At 44.5% G+C, this 24,446-nt stretch overlaps 1 protein-coding gene across 1 annotated transcript in view; it reads right to left on the bottom strand.

Annotated features, from left to right (window-relative positions):
- Window positions 1-2,252: 2,252 nt before the first annotated feature.
- CCDC170 (coiled-coil domain containing 170) overlaps window positions 2,253-24,446 on the bottom strand; it is a 70,850-nt gene continuing 48,656 nt past the window's right edge. The window contains exons 7-11 of the mRNA XM_084777522.1: window positions 21,547-21,747; window positions 16,986-17,159; window positions 13,946-14,188; window positions 5,482-5,718; window positions 2,253-3,409 (exon numbers count right to left, since the gene is read on the bottom strand). Coding sequence (XP_084633648.1) covers window positions 3,224-3,409; window positions 5,482-5,718; window positions 13,946-14,188; window positions 16,986-17,159; window positions 21,547-21,747 — 1,041 coding nt within the window. The 3' untranslated portion in view covers window positions 2,253-3,223. The remainder of the gene's footprint in view (window positions 3,410-5,481; window positions 5,719-13,945; window positions 14,189-16,985; window positions 17,160-21,546; window positions 21,748-24,446) is intronic.

Raw genomic sequence — 24,446 nt, 5'->3', positions numbered from 1 at the left:
ACCAGAACAATAACCTCACTAGCAATTTGTCTCCAGTGTATTTGTTAGACCAACTAGCACTAAATATTTTAAGACCTTATCTAAAAATCACATCCATCTAATGCATTTTATTGGACAATATAAAATATACATGGATATTATAGAAAAACAAAACCCAGCACAGAAACGTGAAGCTAGCCTGCCAACTCTGGAATGCATGCACAAAGGAAAGGCCAGCAACCAACTGGCAATGTGACATGAAGGAAATGGCTTTACTAACACATTTTCAGTTTGTCCACATAACAAGCAGTTACTGTGTGCATGAACCATCTACAGGCACAGAAATGTATTTATGCTTGTCCCACATATTCTTTGCACTGGAAGTCCCTAGGGTATATATTCAAACCTTTTAAATATTAATATATGTATCAAGAATTGCTTGTGCCATACATTTGGATAAGCAAAATGTAATTTCACATAATAAAATATAGTTATAACCACTATGGGTTACTTTTTGTCTCTTATATGAACCCTGAGAGGTAACTAATGACCAATCAAAGGGAAGATAATGGAACATACTTATCACTCTAGGTAGATGAAAGCCTGGCATGAGGAGGTAAAGCTACCTAATATGGTTCCTCGTTTTGTTTAGGGATGCAGGAGGACTGGCTAGTGCACTAGGCAGCTGGTTGGCTGGTGTGAGACAGAGTTTCACTGTAGTCCAGGCTGGCCTGAAACTCACTATGTGACCCAGAGTGGCTTTGAACGTATGTAAATCTCCTTGGCTCAGCCTCCTGAGGACTGAGATTATAAGTGTATGCCACCATGCTTGAAGGAAGTAGAGTAACTTTTAAAACATATTGGATGAGCCATTTCCTTATTCTTTGAAAGAATGTTTTTATGCTTTGTTTTTTAACCATCCAAGCCAGTATCTAAAGCTTTCCAGCTGATGGCTGGGTCCTGCATAATCTCACTTCAAATCAACTTGTGCTTTGTGGCTGTGACTTAATAGTTGCCTATATATTTCTCATCTTCTCACAGTGTTGTGAGGCATTAGGATTGTTTGTTAATTTAATAAGGTGCATAAAGATACAAACTGTGGCTAGATAGATGACTCCATACAAGCATGAGGACTTGAGTTCAAATCCCAGCAGGATCTGTCAAAAGCTGGGTGTGATGGAAGAAATGGTTATAACTCCTCCTGGAGAGACAGGAAGATGGTGGAGCTTGGTGGCTGCCATCTTATCTCCAGGATCTGTGTGAGACTCTACCCAAAGGAAATAAGGTGGAGAGGCACAGAGAATATACCTGAAGTTTCTGGCTTCTCATGCACACACAGAGGCACAGGCACCTGTACACACTTGTGCATACGTCTCTCTCCAGCTGTAGCCCTAGCTCTCTCAAACACATTTGCACAAAAATCAGAGACAACTTAAAAATGTACATCTCATATATTTAAAATAAGATAAACTGCCCAAGAGAAAACAGTCAGTGATGCTAAGAATAAGGTCTTCTGAAATATATTTGTCCAACAGAAAGTTCGAAAGGGAAAAACTACTATCTACAATAAAATCAATGCCATGAAAAAGTACCTTTGCTGGTAAGTGTATTTGGTGAATAAAACAGAAGAGGATTCATTTATCCTGTCAGGCTAGGCTTGCGTAAAAGATCTTAACTTTAGAGACCTGAGGTCGGCCCTGTTCAGACTTTCAAAAGCAGCATTCAAAGTAACCCGGAAGCAGTAGTAAAAACAGGCATGTTTCTCACCATCCCCCAGACTTCTGTGAGGGTTACTCAAATGAGTCCGTTTAAAAAACAAACAAACAAACAAACTCTGTCACCTTTAGACTTCTCCTGACTGGACTGTAGGGTTGCCTTCCTTCCTTTATGCCAACAATTCTTATTAGCCTCAAAACCAAGGAGAGCCCGAGACTGAGCTATAAGAGGTACAGCGTCTGTCTTCTACATCCTGGCTCCCACACTAACCATGGAGAGGGCTGAGTTAGTCCAGTTGTCTCAGGGCCCTGGAAAGCATCTGAACACATCTATTCAGACGTCACCATGACACTCTGACCTCATTGTTTCACAGTGTATGCATGGACGGGGATGTCATCCAGGAATCTATCAACAAGGTCAATTATTATGGTAAACTTGTATGCAGATAGATAATTTTTTAATTAATTTATTCATATTACATCTCAGTTGTTAGCCCATCCCATGTATCCTCCCATTCCTCCCTTCCTCCCACTTCCCCCCTACTCCCCTCCCCTCCCCTATGTCTGTGTCTGAGGGGGACCTCCTCCCCCTGTATATGCTCATACGGTATCAAGTCTCTCCTTGGTGACCTATTATCTTTCCTCTGAGTGCCACCAGGCATCTCCATCCAAGGGACATGTTCAAATATGTGTGGGGCTGGAGAGATGGCTCAGGGGTTAACAGCACTTGCTACTAATACAGAGGACCTCAGTTCAGTTCCCAGCACCCACATCAAGTCCCACACAACTGCCTGTAACTCTAGTACCAAGGGATCTGACCTACCTCTTATGATCTCTGCTGGCACCTGCGTGTATACACACACACACACACACACACACACACACACACACACACACACGCAGACACAAGTGTGCATGCACACACATACACAGGCTCACATTCATATACACAAGTGCGCATGCACGCACATACACAGGCATGTACACAGAGACACATACACATAGTTGTGCATGTACACACACACACACAAATATAATTTTAAATAATATTTTTCAGAAAACTTCTACACGTGGTTCTCTTAAGACTTAAAGTCATCAGTAACATTTCAGCTTGGATGATCTGCCATTCTAAACTCTGTGCTCACATGTCCCAGGGTAGGCATGAGTCAGGGGATTCCCGTGGGTCTCAATGTGCTAACTGATGAAGTAATCTATAGTTTTAGTGCTTTGTGTGATCTAGAACTGGCACTTTTTTACACTGATTTAGAGTGTGTATGTGTGTGTGTGTGTGTGCACTTATGTAACGGAGCATGTGTATGAGTTAGAAGGGAGCTTGCAGACGTCAGTTCTCTCCCTCTATCATGTGGGTCCCAGGGACTGAACTCAGGTTGTCGGGCTCGGTAGCGAGTGCGCCATGTCTCTGGCCCTTTGGGAGACTCTTTTTGTCTGTGCTATACTGCCCCAACTTGAGAGCTGGACCCCGTCTCTCAGTTCCTCCCTCCGGGAGGCAAGTGGTCAGTGTAGACGTTCTAGCGGCACTGTGAGCAGCTGCCTTGCTCAGCAGTCGCATCTTTGAGGCAGGCACAGGAAACACAGTGATGGTGATGGGACTCGATCAGTCTTTCCAGACATTTGATGATCTCATAGTCAGGGCGTGCGAGCGAGGTCAAGTTCAAGCCCAGCGTACTAGAAACCGCCTCCCTGAAGTCCACCAGCTGCAAGAGCAAGCACAGACATATCAGCTGGGAAAGAAAAGCATACCACCGTGGCTGGCTCAAATGCAACAATAGCAAGAGAGGAAAACCCAGAATGGCACAAGGGAGGCAGATGCCCCACTCTAGCCTGGGTTCTCTAAATTATAAATGAGTAGGCTTGCCTGCTAAATGGCTTCTAAAGTCCCTGCAGGTTCCCCAAGCTTCAGCAATTTCATGATCTCTTGTGAGTCAAGTGGCCATGTGTGTGTTTGCTACCAAGTCAAGAACCCCAGGAAAACATTCAAGCCCTGGCCTCACTAAGTCTGTTCTGAAATCCTCGACAAGTGAATGACAGCTGAGGATGTGCTGCTCTGGGGCCTTGAAGGGTGCTACACAAATGTTGGCGTGAACCTGCTGGTGAGTGATAAGCATCTCTGCATTGGGATGTTAGCCGGGCACTCAGTTTCTGAAACTCAAAGAGAAAGAATGAGCTGATGAAAGCAAGGAGGGCCTTCTCAGACCACCTTGCAAAGACTGCTGCCTCCACGCGTGCTTCTCCCACTGGGCTGATCTGAGATTGCTAGATGCCCACCAAGAAGGGGAGAAGGAAAAGCCATGGTTAGAATGGACGCCACCTCTCTTCACATTCTTTTAGGGTGGTTTCTGTGGCCTTGGACTAACATAAGAACAACAGGGGCATCTCAACAAGCCTTCAGGAAGTACCCCCATTTCAGAAAAGATGGGATCCAACCTGCAGGTGGATGGCCATCAGAACACCATCCAAACACGTGCTCATTCATCCCCAACTTCCTTCCCATGGGAGATGAAAGGCTCTCTTATTGCACATCCACCCCAAAAGGGTACCCTGAAACATAATTTTCAGTGTGGTGGCAATACTGGCTTTGTGGGTTAATTAGGCTTCAATGAGATCATGATGGTGGGGTCTCCAAGACAGAATCCCTGTCCTTATCGAGGAATCCCCAGAGCTTTCACCTTCTGAGGGTTCCAGAAGACGCCATTTATAAACCTGATACCCCATCTGCTGACACCTCGACATTGACCCTCCAGCCTGTAGACCTTCAGGAAATAACTGCCCTGCTTATGAGCTACCCTGATTCCCACACTTTGTTAAATGACCCAAATAGAATAACGTAGCAGCCTAGTCTTCTCTCAGACTTTCCCACCCTCTTGGATGCTGCCAACACTCACAATTCCTGACATGCTTTCTTCCTGAGAACCCTTGCTCTTAGAATTTGGCTCTTCCCGGCTCTGCCTGACACATGAGCCAAAGCAGAGTGGGGGGAAAAAATCCTAGGACCATAGTCCATTCTCTGCCCTTTTCAGCTTCACACAGTGACATGCTAGTCAAAGGCAGCAGGGGTCAGACTGCCCGGGACAGAGTTCTTTATGTTCGACCTGATGTGCTCAGGAGATAAAATTCTCCTCCTTGCAAGCAGCCAGCCAACGCGTACTTTTTTATGGCTTACATCTGCGCTTGGTCAACCATGAAGTCTGGGTGCCACTGTTTGAGATTGGAGGCTGTTTCCTGTAACAGACCTCTGTGGGAGATAAAGCTTCTCTGTGAGTGCCAAGCCCTGCCTCACATGAAATGTGATGTGGCGATCTCCAGAGGCAATTATCAAACACAGCTTAAAACAACTCATTGCCACCAGGCACTGGGCTTACATTGGCTTGCTATTGCTTTGAGAAGAACATTCTTTGTTGTTTTTTTTTGTTTTTTTTTTCTTTTTCCTTTCTTTCTTATAATCTACGCCATGCAATCATGAATTGCATTTCTTGGCTGAGAGACTCAGAATGATTTTTGGCATGTCAAAAAGATGCTGGTGAGTGGGCAGGTCTGTTGAGAAGATAGAAATCTTCACAAATTGTGCGGGAAGAAATGTGTGAATAATGCTCTCATTGGCAGCACACATGCCACAGTTAGGATGGCGCAGAGGAGGCAGGCACAGCCCTACCCACGGCTGGCATGCCAGCTCCCAAAGCACACACTGTTAAGTGTGTGAATACCCAATGAAGCTTCTGAGCCACCCATCATGTCCTGGAGAAGCTGCCATGCGCAGACTTGTGTCTACCTCCTGTTCTCGCATCTCCGCTTCTTCCAGGGATTTCTTCACGGACTCCAGTTCAATGATGGCCACCTCGATCATGGCCCTGGACCTGGCCTTGTCCACTTCAGCGTCCTCCATAGTACTTTCCAGCTCGGACTTGACCAACATAAGCTTTTTCTCCACTTGCTCCTTCATTTTCTCCAGCTCGTCTCGGGATTTATTTAAGTCTTCAATGGCTTTGGTCTGTTCCAAGGTTTTGATCTAAGAAGTCAAGAGAATGTCTTATCATTTCCCTTGCCCTTCTTTTGGAGAACTGTATACAAAGCCAGTGGAGCTCACTTAACTTTTTTTTAATGAATAAAAAATGTACTTCTATGGTGGCTCACGCCTTTAATCCCAGCACTCAGGGAGGCAGAGGCAGGAGCATCTCTATGAGTTCGAGACCAGCCTAGTCTACAAAGTGAGTGCAGGACAGCTAGGACTACAAGAGAAACCCTGTTTCAAAAAACCAAAATAATAATAATAATAATAATAATAATAATAATAATAATAATAATGTGCTTCATCCCAAATAACTACAAAGACCTTGCAAGACAGTAAGCTGGATGGACATGACATCAGTCACTATAGCTTATACACTATATAGTACAGTGCTCTTATTTAGGAGTCAATCCAATAAAATTGCAGGCAGCACAGTTCTGGAGTGAGGTCGATAAAGCGAAGCCTGGGAGCAAGTTGGACTTCCCATGCTAGCCAGTGCATCCCTGTGCCTGGCAGGAAAACAACAGCAGTGGCAGAATGCCCGCTCTTCTAATGGTGTCACAGGGGACCCCTCAGAAAGTCTCCCTCATTCCTGTGAGGGAGCTCTCTAGACATGAACACGAGGCAAAGAAAAATGTCACCAAATCTTACGCAGACGAAGGGCAGAGATGGTCCCCAGCTGGAGACTCACCCTAAGGCCTGACAAAACCCTAACAGACATGTTTTCCTTGTGAGTTTATTTAAGATCTATGACAAGCAAGGGCATGGATGAACCTACAACCATCCTGACAGGAGAATAAAGCCAATCACCAAAAACCACATGATTATCTTCTTACAAAAGACAGAGAGAAGATCTGAGGCTAGTGGGAAGGAAGAATAGGGATTTATAACTTACGGATGCAGAGTTTCTTTCAGTGTGCTAAAAAACACTCCGAAATTAGATATTATCTGGATAAATCTACAGATAACTTTTTTAAAAGCATGGAAGTGCATATGCTGAGATGGCAGCACTCTTTTGGAAGGTTCCAGAAGACTTTTAAGTGATGGAGGAAATTGGTCAGTAGAGGGAGCACTTTTCGAAGTTACACCTCCTCCTCGGCTCCCTCTTCTGAGTCTACTCCATATCCACCATGAGGTGAAGAAACCCCTCCTCAGACAAGTCTTCCACGAGCTCCCGCCACCACAGTTTCTCCAGTTGTCCACCAAGTAACTGTGAACTAAAACTCGGAAACTGTGAGCCAGATGCTTCTTCCCTTACGTAAGTTGCTCACATCAACCGTAATCGATTTGGACCCCAGTGACAGTGACACATGGGGTGAAGAGGTGACTCTCAGGAAGGGACTAAATTATCTGCAGATCAGAATGCTGACAGAAAGTCAAGGAAGGGAGAGACCACAATAAAATTGGACCACCAGTGGAGGCTGCAGCCAGAGGCTAGCATGGTCCCCTGGTGCTGGCCTTAGGGTGCTGATTGGTGGCACAAGGTGGCCTGATCTAAGGTTCTCAGTATCTTCCTCAGAAAGCAAGAGGAAGGCTAGAAGCTCTTTAGGACATGATTTGGAGGGAATGTGACAATTTGAGATAGGCATGAGTGTCTAGCGTGACAAGCAGACTTACTCTACTGGTCTAAATTAAGGAGGTCTGCATCAAATGCCTGCTGCTAAACTCATAAACCAAAAGCCAGTGTCACAACTTTCTAAAAAAGCCAAATTGCTTTTGCCGTGGTCTGAATGCTTGTGCCCGCCAAAATGTCTACATCTTAACTCCCGAGGCGATACTGTGAAGGAGCGGGGCCTTTAAGAAGCGAACCGGTTGCATTTCAAGGCGAATAGATACCTGTGATGGTTTGAATAAGAGTGGCCCCCACAGGCTCGTATATAGTGAATGCTTAGTTACTAGGGAGTGGACTGCTTAGACAGGATGAAAGGATTAGGTGTGGCCTTGTTGGATGAAGTGTATCACTAGGCGTGGACGCTGAGGTTTATGTTTGCATTGAAGAAAAAAAGAAGCCCAACTTGGGCCCAGGTGTTCTCGTTCTCTCTCTCTCTCTCTCTCTCTCTCTCTCTCTCTCTCTCTCTCTCTCTCTCTCTCTCTCTCTCTCTCTCTCTCTCTCCCTGCCTGTGGATTAGAATGTAAAGGTGTCATAAAACTGCTCTTACACCTGTCTGCTTGCTGCCATGCTCCCACTATGATGATAATGATTAAGGCCCCAATTAAAAGCTTCATTTTTCAAGAATTGCCTTGGTCATAGTGCCTCTTCACTGTGGTAGAACGGTGACTAAGATGTCCTTATAGCAAACCGAAACAAGGCATTGTATTCCCTCATAAAGAGATCCCTTACACCATATGGGGACACAGCTAAGAGAAGTCTTATATGAACCAGGAAACCAGATTGAGCAGACATCAAGTCCGCTGGTGCAGCCTCCCAGCCTCTAGAACTCTGAGACCTATATCTCTGTTGTTTATAAGCCACCCAGCTTTGTGGCATATTGTTATGACACTCGGAGACTAAGATATTTTTCTAGACAACAAGAGGCCAAAGGCAGGCATGCTTGGCCTCATAGGCACTGAGCCAGTTCTGTGGGGATGATACATACTGTCCTAGGACTCTGACCACAGCTGTGAACTTACAGTCTGGAAGTCAAAAGAACACTTTCTACAGCTCTGGGAATATACAGAAAATAAGACGCCAGCCACTGGGGTGAGGGCAGCATAGAAAAAGGGTGAGTGAAATGGGGGAGCAGGTACTTAAGATGAGGCATGCACAGGTCTGCAGGAGCCGTGGTGATCACTCATGGATCCCATGTTGTTAAAAACCACTTTTGGAAAGCGATTTCCTGTCAACTCCAGTGTGTCCAAATAGTGTCTTAATGGTAATTCCTGAGCATGCTGCTGACTCCATTGTAGTAAGAATATCTTTATTCTTAACAAAAACCTTGGGGAAGTAGGAAGGGGTGGTGTGCCAGGATATACGCAAGGTCCCCCCCAAGATTCAGCTTTCTATTACGAAGGAGAAAACACACTGAAGTGTCTACCAGAGGTGACAGGTCACAGCTTAAGAGGCGAGCTGTAGACAGTCTTAATGAGAAGCAAGAAGGACAGATTCTGAATGACCAGAGGCTTTAGCACAACCCAGAAGCGCTTCGTTCTTGCATAGCTTAGGTCCCAAAGGAACAACAGACAGATGAGCATACATCTACACTGAGTGGTCTGGATGCTCAGACGGAGAAACCGCAACACCCAGAAGCTCAGCATGATTAGTACATAGAGTTGAACAGAGCCGTGAGGTTGTTGTATCCTGCTGAACATGGAGGCCAGGCTATCACACACAGATACACAGGGAGGCAGAGTTCCTATATACCAGGGACTAGGGAGACAGCTGTATGTACTCTCAGTAGGAACAGGCTCTGTGGGGGGGCCGGGGGGAGCAGTCTTCAGCCATAAACATCCAGGGAGAGAAAGCTACAGTGGGCATTTTCACTCTGACCACAGAATGGCTTTCCTCTCTCTCAGCCTCACCAGGGACGGCTTTACCACTGTGTGGACTGAGGCATTAGGGTCATTGAGATGCCTGTGTCAACCACACACATTCACTCAGGATGTCATTGGTCCCTAAGCAGGGCACTGCTTGGAGTCTTGTCAGGGGACAAAAGACAAGGAAGGGGGCGCCAAGTCGAGCCACCAGAACAGAGCTGGGAGCCAGCAGAAATGACGGACAGCAGATTCCTGGGAGTGGGGTGGGACTAAATTGGCTTCTTAATCCCCCTGAGGGACCTTCTCAGACTAGCCCAGAGTTCAGCAAGCAAGCCACTGGCCTCTAATTTTCCTCCAGCAGGACAGAACTGGTCATAAACAAGATTGATATACCATCAAAAGTCCTGCCAGGACCGGGAAGGTTCCCAGGGTGGTGCTCGGGGTAAACACTGTGTGCTATCTGCTTCCGGGGGGGGGGGGGGGGGGGGGGAAGAACTGCGCTATCCTGTGGGCAATTCTCTCTCATACAGAAGTATCAAAGGCCCAGACAGGAAAGGTGATTAAATCTAAACTCTGAAGTGCCGGCACTTAAACAAACAAACTAACAAAACCCTGGCAGGCGCCAAGCTGAGTCCATGGGTCTCTGCATGAAGTGAGGCTGCAGTGTTCTAGGGCAGCAAGCCTCAAATCTTCCTAATGTGCAGACCCTTTCATAGAGGTCCTCATGTTGTGGTGACCGCACCCCCAACCACAAAATTATTTTTGTTGCTACTTCATAACTGTAACTTTGCTACTGTTATGAATGATAGTGTAAATATGTAAATAATCCTATTGGGTTAGGCGATCCCTGTGAAAGGGTCGTCCACTCGCTGAGGGGGTGGGGGTGGGGTGTCACGACCCAGAGGTTGAGAACCAGTGTTCTATAGTCCCACTGGCCAGAACAGATGCTGTGTCCACAAGTTATGTGGGAAGACATTGGACTCCACGGTCTCTTCTCCCTCTTTGTCCCTCATAGACCACATTCTGGGAGCTGGCAGCGCAGTTACCCTCACCCCAAAATGCAAGTGCCCTATTCAATGTGCACAGCGAGGAAAGGCAGGAGGCCCGGGGCACTGAAGAACAGAGCTGGCTACTGGGAAGAGAAACAAGGACTATGCTGGCTGGTGGGAGCCCCACCCACCCCCCACACCCCTAACCCCCACCCACCCCCCACACCCCTAACCCCCCACACCCCCCACACCCCCCACACCCCCCATGAGGAAGGAACATGGGGATCAGCCTCCATATGGGGGATACACAGGGAAAGTCAGAAAGAGAAAAGGCTTTGCCTTTAGCCGAAGGCTCTGGCGTTTTCTTGGGAGACCACGGAGAAGGCGCTAATGCATTTCCCTGGGTTTCAGAGCTGATTTGGAGCCACAGCTCCTACCAGGGTTAGGCCACATGCTACAGGCTGATACTTAATCTTCCATTGTTTCTCAATGGGCAGAATTAAGACCTACGCCACCGGCTGACCTCATTTCAACAAAGGCAGGAGACTAGGTTCTGGCCAACAGAGACACAGAGCTGTGGTAGCATTCCCAGGAAAGAGCCAGCAGGTTGCCTCTCAGGCCTTCCTCCCGGCTGGTACCTGGAATAAGGCTTGAGCTCCAACAACTCTGTGGGGCTAAGAATTAGCTCTGGGGATGAAAGAGGACGAAAGCAGGCCTGGAGAGATGGCTCAGTGATCAAGAACGCTGTCTGCTCTTCCAAAGGTCCCGAGTTCAGTTCCCAGCGACCACATGTTGGTTCACAACCAACCACCTGTAACGTAACATGATGTGATGCCCTCTTCTGGCCTGCGAGTGTGCATGCAGGCAGAAAACTGTATACATAATAATAAATAAATAAATCTTGGGAAAAAAAGAAAGAAAGAAAGAAAGAAAGAAAGAAAGAAAGAAAGAAAGAGGATGAAAGCACAGGCTAGGATGCTCAAGTTGAAATCAGAATGAGCCAGGCTTCTGATGGCTATCGAATGGCCCTTCTAAATGTGGCACATCTACTCCCATGTCCACACACATACACACACACACACACACACACACACACACACGCACACTCACGCACACGCACATGCGCACATGCACATGCACACACGCACATGCACACGCACATGCACACACGCACACTCACGCACACACATGCACGAACACACACAGGCACTGCTGAGGATTTTCCATGAGGCCCAAGCATACACATGCAAGGCAAGCACACCCCACTGGTTACCATCCCTGTTCCTTGATTCTTCTCAGTGAAAAAGCAATCAACATCCTTCCCGTGTGAGCCACAGACACTATGGGTTGTTTCTATATGTTCCATAGAAACTGATCATTGGCTGGGGCAGGCGGTGGAGTGTCTAACCATAGGGAGGTTACACAAAACCTGTTCTACAGCCTCTAGAATTCTGCCACACAACTTCAGAGCCTGCATTTGCTCATAAGGCGATAGCCACGCCCAACAGTAACACTACTTTAGTAATCCCAGGTTAATGAGAAAAGAACAAGGGCAGGGTTAATGCATAAGTCATACGTTCATGCAGACTGAAAGCCAAACTATGTCATCACGTGGTAGCAGAACATACTCCATCACGCAGGGAAAATCCACAGGCAGGAAGAAAATGAAACTGCACCCCCACGTTCCTGTTAATGGTGATTTTAGTGAAATTGCATCATCAGTGCTGATTAATATCATTACTTTTCTAGTTTGAGTTTTAATACTTTGATTTCTAAATTGGTTTTTGGTTTCATGATGGTTAAAAAATGTAATGCAATTAACAAAGCTATGTAGTCTTAGTGTCTTACGTAAGCAACATCATAAATTATTGTAAATTTAACACAAGAAGGGAGATCTATGCAAAAATAGCTTGGTCTTTTGAAAAATATTTCTATAATATTTAAGTCTGCATGCCAAGATAATTTTCAACAGCTTAAGAATGAAGAGTTCATCTGGAAAGGTTTTGTTTTTCTTGGTCTAGAACTCATGGGAGATCTTAATACATGGGCCTTGACCTGAGCCATGGTGTTCACCCTTACAAGGGGACATTGAGATGACCTTAACCATGGTGTTCACCCTTACAGGGGACACTCAGATGACCTGAGCCATGGCGTTCACCCTTTCAGGGGGACACTCAGATGACCTGAGCCATGGTGTTCACCTTTACAAGGGAACACTCAGATGACCTGAGCCATGGTGTTTACCCTTACAGGGGGACACTCAGATGACCTGAGCCATGGTGTTCATCCTTATATGTCAACAGACACAGGAATGTACATGAAAGCCAGAACTGTTCATAGCTGCTTTACTTGTAAGGGCCCCAAAGTACAAACAATTGCAATGTCTACTAACTGCTAAGGGGACAAACAGAAGCTATTGCATCCATGTGGTGGATTACTATTCACCCATCAAAAGGAATCACAGTGGTTAGTGTTATCTGTCAACTTGGCGGGGACACAATGTCCAGAGAGTTGGTAAACAGTGCTCTCCATGTTTCCTGGAGGGTGTTTGCAGGTAAGATTAAAAATAGATCTATTTTATTGCTTTTGTTTCACTCTGCTGAGACAGCCTCCCACAACGGAGGCCTGGATGTCCTCAAATACATAATCCCCCTGCCTCGGCCTCTGGGATGCTACAAACCTACTTCAAAGCAGACTGTGCTAGCTGGTGTGAGCAGATGCCTTCAAATCAAATGAAGTGGCAAGTACAAGAAAGTAAATAAGTAAATAAAATAAGCCTCCCCTGAACAAGAGGGAAATCGCTAAGCAGAAGTCTAGAACTACGTCAGATGGGAACTGCAATGGTGCCGTGCATCTCCCTCATCTGTGGGCTTCTCTACAGTGCGCTTTTGTACTGGCTAGTTTTATGTCACAAGCTAGAGTCCTCAGAGAGGACGAAGCCTCAATTAAGAAAATACTTTCATAAGGTCGCCTGTAGGCAAGCTTGTGGGACATTCTCTCAATTGGTGATTGATGGACGAGGGCCCAGCCCACTGTGGGTGGGGCCATCCCTGGGCTGGTGGACCTGGGTGCCATAAGAAAGCAGGATGAGCAAGCCATGAGGACCAAGCCAGTAAGCAGCACCCCTCCATGGCCTGTGCGTCAGATCCTGCCTCCAGGTTCCTGCCCTGACTTCCTCTGATGATGAACTGTGAGTGGATGTGTACACCAAATACACCCTTTCCTCCCCAACTTGTTTTTGGCCATGTGCTTGATCAGAGCAATAGTAACTCAAACTAAGACAGTATTCTAATTCACAGTAAATAGAGTATCTATTTTCTTTTTTCCTCCTAAACAAATTCCTGTCTAGCAAAGACTTCTTCTGCAAGAAGATACTTGTGTCTCTTGATCCATCAGACTATTGAGACGATGGATCCCCCAGAAATGGGAATTCCCCCAAGAATCTCATACAGGGAGAAGGAAAAGGCCCCAGGCACTTGTCAGACCACTTACAGGATGAGACGTCACACACTGAGCCACCTCCACAGCCCATGATTTTTTTTCCTTTCCCATTTGAGGCAAGCCCTCATGTAATCCAGGCTGGCCTTGAACTCTCTATATATAACCAGGAGTGACTCTGGACTCCTGATCTGCCTGCTTCTACCTCCCAAGTGCTGGCATTGTGGGCACGCACAGCCATGCCCGATTTGAGGCTGTCGGTCCTCTGTGTGTGTGTTTTGATGCTCAACGGCAGAGAGTAACGGAGAAAGGAGCCACACACTTGCCTTGAGTTCACTGGTGTCGGCCAGTCTGGCTTTAAGCTCAGTGTTGTGTTCCTGACACACACTCAACTCCTTCTGCATCCTCTCCACTTTCTTCTCCAGCTTCCTGATGGTGAGATGGGCCTCATCCCTCTCCACTGCCAAGGCTGAGCGCGCCTGCATCTCCTGCTGCAGCTGGGCAATTTTCTGCCGGAGGAGGTTCATATGCACTTCTTTGCTCTCCAGCCTTTCTTTCTGAGTCTTTAGCTGGTTAGATACAAATGAATTTTTTTTTGAGGAAAATAATTGAACAGTCAGTAAATATAAATGAATTACTCAGATAATGTCGATTTTTATCTGCACTTCAATGAGACTCATTTGCAAACCATCAAAAAAGGTCACTGGGTTCCATTCCCTGATTGAATTTTTTTATTCCTATTTTTTCCAAGAATTAATTTTGTAGCTACAAAGTATGGGACAAAAGAGCCCCAGAAAATGTGAAAAGAAGTCAGTTCTCCCAGCTGCTTCATCCAATATTCTGTGCCTCATAATAAAAATGTAAAATTACTTTTAAGATGAACAAAATAGGCTTATCAAGAGCAGAATAAGCAGAATATAATAAGACACAGACAAAATCCTCTCCAACCCTCAGTGGCCACGCTCCCTGCACCGATGGTTTCTGAAACAAGAGAGGTCCCACATTATACTGAAAACCTGCCCTAGCTAATCTGAGCCCTCTTGGAACTTGGCTGAGCAGCTCCCGGGATGAGGGTTGATACAGTCTTACAGATGGATGTGCCCAGGAGACTTAAGGAAGCTTTGTTTACAAACTTCAACTCTCAGAAACAGACTTCCTGAAGATTTTGCTTCTTTGAACTCTTTGTGTTGTGCCAGGCTCATGAGCTCCTCCAACTAAGCAGGGACGTAAGTGATGTCTTGGAACAACACTTAGGTTGCCTATCAAATTGATGAAGGGAATCAGAGTGGTTTGTAGAAATTGACTATGAGGGGAAAGAGACTCCTGGGCTCTGACTGTCACTTGGATGGGCAGATAATAAATCCAGCAGCTCCGTCATTAGCCACAAACACTGGGGGAGGGGCAAGGTATTAAGAAGAACTGTCGGATGCTCAGGCTGAAGACTGTAGAATTACCCCTCGTTAGCTCCTAAGTGTTCCAAGGTGAAAGGACAAAAACTACGTTGCTTTTCTTGCCTGTCCATGGCAGCTGTGTCCACACCTGGGCCACACCTTTAAAAACCTTTCTGGGATTTCTCTAACCAAATCCCCTTTTAACATTTTTGAATAACGGCTTCATTTATTCTCTGAAAATTTCACACATGTACACAATGCATTTTGATCTTATTGACACTTCAGTCTACCCACCTCACGCAGCCTCTTCCCTACTCTCCCCGGGCCCACCGCCCGCCTCCTCCTGACCTCAAGCCCTCTGTCCTATCACTTTATCATCCTCATTATTATTATTACTCCTATTTCGTTCCTACAGAATCCAGTTAGTGTTAACCGTGTTCCAATGAGTGTGGGACCAGCCAATTTTTCTAATACACTTTTATTTGTTGTATGTATGGGGGCGGGGAAGCACATGTATGCCACGGCATGTGTGTGGTGTGTGGAGGTCACAGAACACGTGTGGGAATCCATCGTCTCCTTCTGTCTTGTGGATACCATTGACCTAACCCAGCCTGCCCCCAACTCTCCTTCTCAGGCCACTCCCTGTCCAGTAGCATTCTGATTCATATGTTCACTGACAAATTCTGTACACTGGTAATTTTAATGGTGACAGAATCCTTAAGAAGAAATAGCCTCGGATATTAAGAGAGGAAACTCAGCTCTGTGAGGAGAAGTGAAGAAAAGAATGGTGGCCCGATTCAACATCCCTGATGGCAATAAAGTTTTCTGTTTTCTCTCTCAAAAATAAAAAATAAAAAATTAAAAAAAAAAATAATAAAATTCTTCCAGACACAGTGATCTGGGGGTAAAGGCTAAGTGAGAAATTTCCACTTATTAAATTTCACTCTCGGGGCTAGAGAGATGGCTCAGAGGTTAAGAGCATTAATTGCTCTTCCAAAGGTCCTGAGTTCAATTCCCAGCAACCACATGGTAGCTCACAACCATCTATACTGAGATCTGATGCCTTCTTCTGGTGTGTGCAGGTGTACATGCAGGCAGAATACTGTGTACATAATAATAAGTAAATAAATCTTTTTTTAAAAAAAACCTTCACTCTCCTGTGGTGTGTATGTCACCGCTGTCTTATGAAGAAGCAAACAGAGAAGCGCATGAGTAGACCCTGGTTACACAGTCTAGCAGCATCCAGGGACCCAGCTGTGACTCATTGTCCAGCCACTACACAAAATGGTTCTCCTAAGAAATATTACGAGGACGCATCTGTGTCTCCTCTCTCTCTCTCTCTCTCTCTCTCTCTCTCATACTGATAATTCTATAACTAATAATTATCCTTTATCCCTTCTATTTGTTCATTCATTCATTTGCTCTGAACCATTTCTAACTCAGCCTTTGACTGGATGAAAAGTGAACCCTTCCCTCTGTGCTTTCCAGCTCAATAGAACTGGTAGCTGCAGCGCGGCTCGGTGCTCCCAGCTTTGCTTCTGGCTCTGAGGAGCAGAAACTATGGGATTTAATGGCTGTGTCTGCAAGTCTCTCTTGCAACCAGGTTTGGTCACGAGAACTGCAGCTACGGTATAAACATAACTTCAGCTAGCATCTTCCAGCATCTTCTTTATAAGACATCGCTGGCTTCTTTGGCCTCCCTCTTCTTCCCCTCCTCCAACTTCTGCATGAAACACAGACAAATGGCTCAATGGACCACAGGGATAAAGACCACCGCAGGGATAGGCAGCTCAGAGGCCGAGCGGAGCCTGATAGGTCCACTCATCTCATCTTCAGACCATAGAACTGAGACTTGGATTCTAAATACACACTTTTATAACATGCTTCTTAAACACACGGTGAGAGAAAGCCATTTTAACACTCGTGATCTGCAGAAGTTTCTTGTCTCAGTAATGCAAAGGGCAATGCTCCCTACCTTTCTCTGTAAGTTGTGAGCGATGGTCTTGTTTTCAATGACAGCATTGCTTTCTAGGCGGACCAACTGCTCTACCCGGGCTAAAACTGCATCCAGACGCATGTCAAAGCCAAGTTCCGCAGCTATGTGGCCCAATTTCATTTTCTCTGAAAGCTGGTCCAGAAACTTCAGATACTAAACCCAGAAACAAAAGTGAAAATGGGACACGGGAGTTAATGCGTGGGCTCGCCAGACCCATCCGGTTCTCACAAGCTCAGGTGGTTCTCTTTAAGGCCATTCCGGAGCCTGGATTTTGACCCCGGGATTTGGTAGTGAATGTTTGAACCACCTTACCAACCTGCCATCTTCCTGCCCAAACACTCTAGGCTTTCCTGGCCCAGAACCTTGACATCAGCTTAATAGTAAACACACTTCTTAGTCCTGCCATATGACAAATGAGCTTTTCCCCCTAATTCCACCATGGTCTCTCTCTCTCTCTCTAAGAGTCCTGGCAAAAAGCCATTGTAACTTTGTCCCTCCCAGGACATCCCACCACTTAGCAAGCACTCCAAAACCAAAGTCCTCCATATGCACACAAAAGCTAGACAATAGTTGATGGGTTGTTTTTTAAGTTAAAGTGATTTAACGGGGCTGGAGAGATGGCTCACTTGGTAAGGCATTTACAGTACAAGCGTGAGGATCTGAGTGTGAGCCCCAAAGCACACATTTGAAACAGATGCCACTGGATGTGTTTGTAATCCCAACATAGGGAGGGAGAGACAGGAGTATGCCTTGGACTCACTGGCAAGCCACTGTGGCCAAATGAGTAAGCTTCGGGTTCAGTGAGAGACCCTATCTCGAAAAATAAGGCCAAGATCAACTGAGGAAGACAAACATTTTAAATCTTTGACCTACTCACAAATGCACATGAGGGCATGTGTACACACACACACATACACACACATACACACACACACACAAGAGGAACTGTGTAGAAGAAGTCACAGTTTGCACTCTTTTAAATATCTGACTTATTTTTATGTGTGTTTTTGCCCTTGTGTAAGTATGTATGTATGTATGTATGTGTGTATGTATGTATGTATGTATGTATGTATTGGCAGCATGTGCATGCAGTACCTGAGATGACTAAAAGAGGGCACCAGGTCCACTAGAGCTTGAGTTACTACAGACATGTGTGAGCTACCATTTGTGGGGGGTGCTGACCAGGCTCTCTACAAGAGCAGCAAGAGCTCTTAACCCTTGAATCGCTCTATCCCCCACAGTTCATATTTTAATAGACTAAACTTCTACAAAGCTTAAAGGTCATTATTCATTTGGCTCTTATACTTTCTCTGAGCATGCTCGGACACAGAAGTGCTAAGTGTGTGTAGATGGCTGCATTGATCCATCAATGATCTTGCTTTATGGTAATTGCGGGATCTGGGGGCTCCATCTCTGATATCTCCTTCTCATTGCAGCAACTTCTCAGCAACTGGCACTTTCAGGCAATTAGATGCTGAAATGAGTGTAATTTCCTGCCGCTTACATGTATCAGCTTAAATCCTGCAACTGTCTATATTTTAGTCACCCAGATGAAATTATCTTTAAGTGTATATTTTCCAGTTTTGTTAAGTAGCATACAGATAAACAGAATTTAATCATCTGAGGAAGCTACAGTAACTACCAGCATAGCATCATTCACTATGCTTTGCTACTACAGACAATTTTATATCTGTGCTGTTACGCTGTCACTTCTACGTCGCTCTTCCTTTGGGATTTTATTTAGTCTCTAATCTGTGCTTGAACATAACCTAGGTGCTATTGATTGTATCTTAAGTGGAGGAATATACTTAATATAGTGAATGTGGCCAGGCTACCAAAAGCAATCTACCAGAAGCAGAAGTCAATGCAATCCCCATCAGAATTGCAGCACAATTCCTTACAGAAACTGTTTCCATATGGAAACACACACACACACACAAAACCAATCCTGGATAATAGAAGAACTGCTGGACGTATCACCATCCTGATCTCAAGTTGTGCTACAGAGCTATAGAATAAAAACTAGAGCTATAGGAATAAAAACTGCATGGTATTAGCATAAAAACAGACATGTTGACCAATGGAATTGAATTGAAGACCCAGAATTAAGTCCATATACCTATGGACATCCGATTTTTAACAAAGAAGCTAGAAATATGCACTGGATAAAAGACAGCATTCGTAACAAATGACGCTAACAAGACTGTATGGATGCATGTAGAATAATGCGAATAAACTTATACTTATAACTTTGCAGAAAACCCCTTGAACTATTATTCAAAAACCTTAACATAATGCCAGATACACTGACCCTGATGGAAGAGAAAGTGAGGAATTGTATTGAACTCACTGGCATAGGAAAAGACTTTCTGAACAGAGCACCGATATCACCAGGCACTAACACCAGTTAATAAATGAGACCTCAGGAAACTGAAAAGCTTCTGTACGGCAAAGGAAACCATCATTCACACAACCTGGCAGGCTACCAAATGGGAAAAGATCTTTACCAATTACATATCGGATAGAGGCTTATTTTCTAAAATTAAAAAAATCTTTTCCCAGCCAGGCATGGCGGGACAAGCCTTTAATCCCAGTGCTCGAGAGGCAGAGTCAGGGGGATCACTGTGAGTTCAAGGCCAGCCTGGTCTACAAAGCGAGTCCAGGACAGCCAAGGCTACACAGAGAAACCCTGTCTCGGAAAAAAAAAAAAATCTTTTCCTGCTTTCATGTATGGCCCGATTACTCCACACACTGCCTCTACAACAGGCAAGAAGAGACTCTGTTAGAGGTTGCTCTGATGTATTTTGATGCTAATTACCGCTTGCAGTCTCTGTGCCCCACCATGTACCTTGCCAAGGAGCCTAAGCTCTTTGACCAATAAAAGGCCATCACACGTGGGCAGGGCAAATGGGATAGGAGTGGCTCAGGTTCCCAGGCTTTGTGGAGACAGAGGGACGATCTGGGGAAGGAGAAGAGGAGGAACAAGGGGACTGGGCCGTGGCTTAGGTGGAGGAAAAGCACATGGCCGGCATGGTTGGAGATTTGGCCCAGATGATGTTAATTAGCAAATATTTGGGATTATTATGGATGGGAGGCAGCTGGACAGAGATTATTAGAAGCTGATGGCACGGGACTGGCAGGTATCCCATACCTGCCCCACTATGGGAAGTAGTTTAAGGGATTAATATCTGCCCTGCCCCAGGTTAACTAAGGCTATTTTAAAATATAGCCTATGTCTATGTCTTCATTGATTGCTAGCAGGTTAGAAAATACTGATGTAATAATAATTATAGGCCTGATAATAAACATTATTAGGCCATACTGATAAATTAACGGCACCAGGATTCAGTTGGGAACAAAGCAAGGCCCCACAGAGTAAGTGCCTCTTTCAGGGACCTTAACTAGCCTATAAAATCATAGTTGAGGGAGCTGGAGGAATGGCTCAGCCGTTGCACTGTTCTCAAGACCCATTCAAGTGACTCACAACTGCCTCTAACTCCAGCGTCAGGCCATCAAATGCCCTCTGCTGGCCTCCTCCAGCACCTACACTCATGTGCACAGACCCATACTCATACATAATAATTAAAAGTAAAAAAAAAAAATTTTTTTAAGATTGCAGTTGATGGAAAACTTTTTTATTTCTTTTTTCTAATTTTTTGGGGTTTGCGGTAAGCTATCACTCTATGTTCCCCAGGTTTTCAATTCACTATGTAGCCCAAGCTATTCTAAATCTGCACTACTGTCTTAAAAATCTTTAACTTTTCATAAACAAAGGGTTGCTGTGTGTTTTACTCATGTGAATCATGGGTTAGCATGAATTAGAGAGCATGCATTCTACTCTATACTGTACAAGCCTAGAGTATATTTAGCACTTGATCTCTGTGCAACTTCCCTTTCAGTTTTACATGAACTTGCCCTTAGGACTTGAGTCTGTGAAAAACTCACTGTGGACATAATTAGCTTGTATAATTTGCCTTCATAATTTGCTTTCATAACTGAGAATTACTTTGGCATAATTTCAATTAAGACTTACGATACATTTATATGGAAAGGGAAGAGAAATAGCATTTCTAAGGCTTCATGCCTTTGTGTAAAGTGTTTCCCGACAGCACCAGCCTCTTCCCCCACTATAATCCCACCTATCTTTCATAGATAAATTGAACTATATCCTCTCTTGTAAAATCTTCTCATTACCCAGAAAAGTCTACAACATATATGATAGACATAAACATATATACATATGATATATGCACATATATATATTCCTATCTCCTCTAACACTGAGCCTTTAATAATAGAAACTATGCATCATATATACTTCAGCCATTCAAAAGCTCCCAATGTCTCAGATAATGGACGTACAATAAATACATACTAGGTTTAGACTGGATTGACAATCAAGGGATCTCTAAACAACAGAAAGAGACTTATTATTCCTTGGGATCAGTCTAAACACTGCCAAGTTCAGACCATCCTCAGGTAGAATTTTAGCCCGTGACTGACAGACGCTTGCACCACGGACACGCCAACCCATTATTACTTTTTGCTTCTCAAGATTCAAGTTGTCTCTCGAGACATCTCCAGAAAGCAGCTCTCCCTCCAGGTCACGCAGCTGACCCTGAAGAGTGTCCAGCTTCTTTTCTGCCTCGCGGGCCCTCTGTAGGGCTTTTTGATGAACCTCAGATCCACTCCCCAACTGTTCCACAAGCTCTGAGATTTGGGCCTCGAGCTGGGAGACCATCTGGAAACAGAGACAGAGGCAACAAAGTGTTCAGATCCATCACTCCGTCCAAGAGCCATAGCCACTATGACACATACTTCCAGATTCCTTGTAAGAAACGATGTTTAAAATAGGCCATTTGAAGCTGTGTTCTCCTCTGCTTGAAATAAGCCTGGATTTGTTTTCAAACTGATAACGGTGGATGTTTTTCATTTGTCCATAATTTTTTAAACAAGTTTAGTCAATAAGTATTTATAGGTAACATTTACTTACCTCCAAAATTGTTATTGACTTAGAGATTTCAAAGCTAAGCAGGATGGAAAAAAGTTCAGACAAAAAGTAATTTCAAGAGCCACAAAAATATCATTTCCCTAGAGAGATTTTTTTTTCAGACATACAGTTGATTAAAGATGACATGGTGAACTTATCATGAGAAGCAGCCTAGAGGTGTTATTGGGAATTCCAGCGCAGAGAGACCTTTTTCTTTTATTTAGCCTTCTAATGAATACTGGTTATTCATGTCCCAGACTTCAGCTGTATAATTATATACTAATATTATCATGTTGGTATCTGAAAGGTCAAATTCTTTTTAATATGGTGACACCAAAAATCATCCCAGTATTTACATCCTTCCCAGGAATTCCCCTCTTTTATCTTGGTCATCCCATCCCCCAAAACAAAAAGCAAAATCACAGACTTAAAGTGCACTTTCAGACCACCCACATTGATTTTTCTGAATTCAGTTTTTAGAAAATGCTGAGCACAATAAAAATGGGATAAAACACTGGTAAGTGAATATGTTTTCTTTTGTTTTTGGAAACAGAAAGGAAAAGAGTAATAGATGTTTACAAAGCACTACAGTGCTGCCCTACAGTGCTAATTGCCTAGACTGTTTTAGGTTTTTTACAATCTAAATCAAGAACAGAAAACAGGCTTTGCTGTTTTCCTAGTCATCTATACAAACATGCTTAGTGCAAAACACTGAATTTTTCTGAAACAATATTTAATTTGACTCACACTCTGACACACAATGAAGAACCAATAAGCATAGATTAAGAAAGAAAGTCCTCATTTACTTGAGTTTTCATTCATCCCTATATAATATAATACAAGATAATAAATATGTATTGTACAATGTTCATTAAGGGCCAAAATTATGAATTTGCAAAAAAAAAATTCCATGATCCTCCAGAGACCACAGTTATTTGTTTGTTTAAAATAATGTATTAATTTTATATTATTAAGATATAGTCAAGCTTAAGTCATGTACACAACTTCCTGTCTTTATTTTTACCTAGTAATGGTTTAAGCACCATTTTATGCCATTCATAATCAGTAGTATTTCAATGGTTGCATGAAGAACCCGTCATGAGGGGCCAGAGAGATGGCTTGGTAGCTAAGAGCATTTGTTGCTCTTGTAGAGGACCAGGGTTCAACTCTCAGAGCCTTCGTGGTAGCTCCCTACTATATGATATGACCCCAGCCCAGGACCCACTGACCTCTTCCAATCTCAAAGGTACATATACATACACATACAGGCAAGACACTCATACCTAGAGACACGGAGCTGGGCGTACAAGTCAGTTTACAGCATGTGCCTAGCCTCTGAGACTGGCTTACAAAACAGTCTCAGCACTGGAAGATAGAAGCAAGACAGAGAAGTCAGAAGCTCCAGTCCCGCCTGGTCTACATGAGCCCATGCTGCAATGTCCCCACCCTTGGCCCAAGCATTCCCATACAAGAAAAGAACAGCAAACAGGTGGTGGATCCAGGTCAGTGAAGAAGGCCAGAGGCTACCTCAACTACCTGTTCCAGAGTGGACCAAAGCGACAGCTGAAAGAAGTCAGACCGAACAAATTAAAATCTCCTTCTAGGCTTTATGGCTTGCAGGGTGCCAAGCCCATAATATAACTCATTCTGTCTTTCAGCGGGCATTCTACACCAGTATCTGATGGTAAGTTACTCAGAGCCATATTTGAGGAGTTGTTTTTCCCAGGGAAGTATTTAATATTAATTCAGAGCAGAAGATTCTGACAGGCCTCAATCCACATTTTCAGCTCTTAGAACTCTTCAGAATGCCGGGAGTGTGCTACCTGAGAGCCCAGGGTCTAGAGTGACGCAGAGAGCTGAGGCTCCTCCCCATCTGTCCCATCACACTACCAGCAGCAGCTGTGCTTGGAGTTCAGCACGGTGTGCCCATTTCTGTCATCAGTATTTCCACTCCAAAGTCTGGGGTCAACCGATCATATGTTGTTTCCTTAAAGAGTGTTTTTAAACCAGCAAAAACGTCCCTCTGTCGACAAGATGTGGTGGCCCGTGCCTACAACCCTAGCACTTGGGAGGTGGAGGAGGCAAGACAATTAAGACATCGTTGGCTACGAAACTCCATGGCCAGCCTGAGCTATATGAGATCCCATCTCAACTAGACACATTTCTTTTCTTTTCTTTTTTTAATGATTTATTTACTTTTTATTTATTTTATGTATGTTGGTGTCAGATCCTCTGGAACAGGAGTGACAGACAGTGTGAACTGTCATGTGGGTGCTAGGAATTGGTCCTTTGGAAGAACAATCTGTGCTTGTAACCACCAGTTAGAACTCTCTCTAGAGAAGAAAATGAGGGACAAAAGCATTTGAGTCAAAGCCAAGAGAACTCTGCCTGCACTCCACCTGTGTGGACCCAAGGACGCTCTAAAGAGCCTTGAAAAGCCAACGCAAGCC

Source organism: Acomys minous (genome assembly GCF_964271855.1).
Source record: "Acomys minous genome assembly, chromosome: 3".
Taxonomy (NCBI): domain Eukaryota; kingdom Metazoa; phylum Chordata; class Mammalia; order Rodentia; family Muridae; genus Acomys; species Acomys minous.
This window is presented reverse-complemented; position numbering and strand designations above follow the sequence as displayed.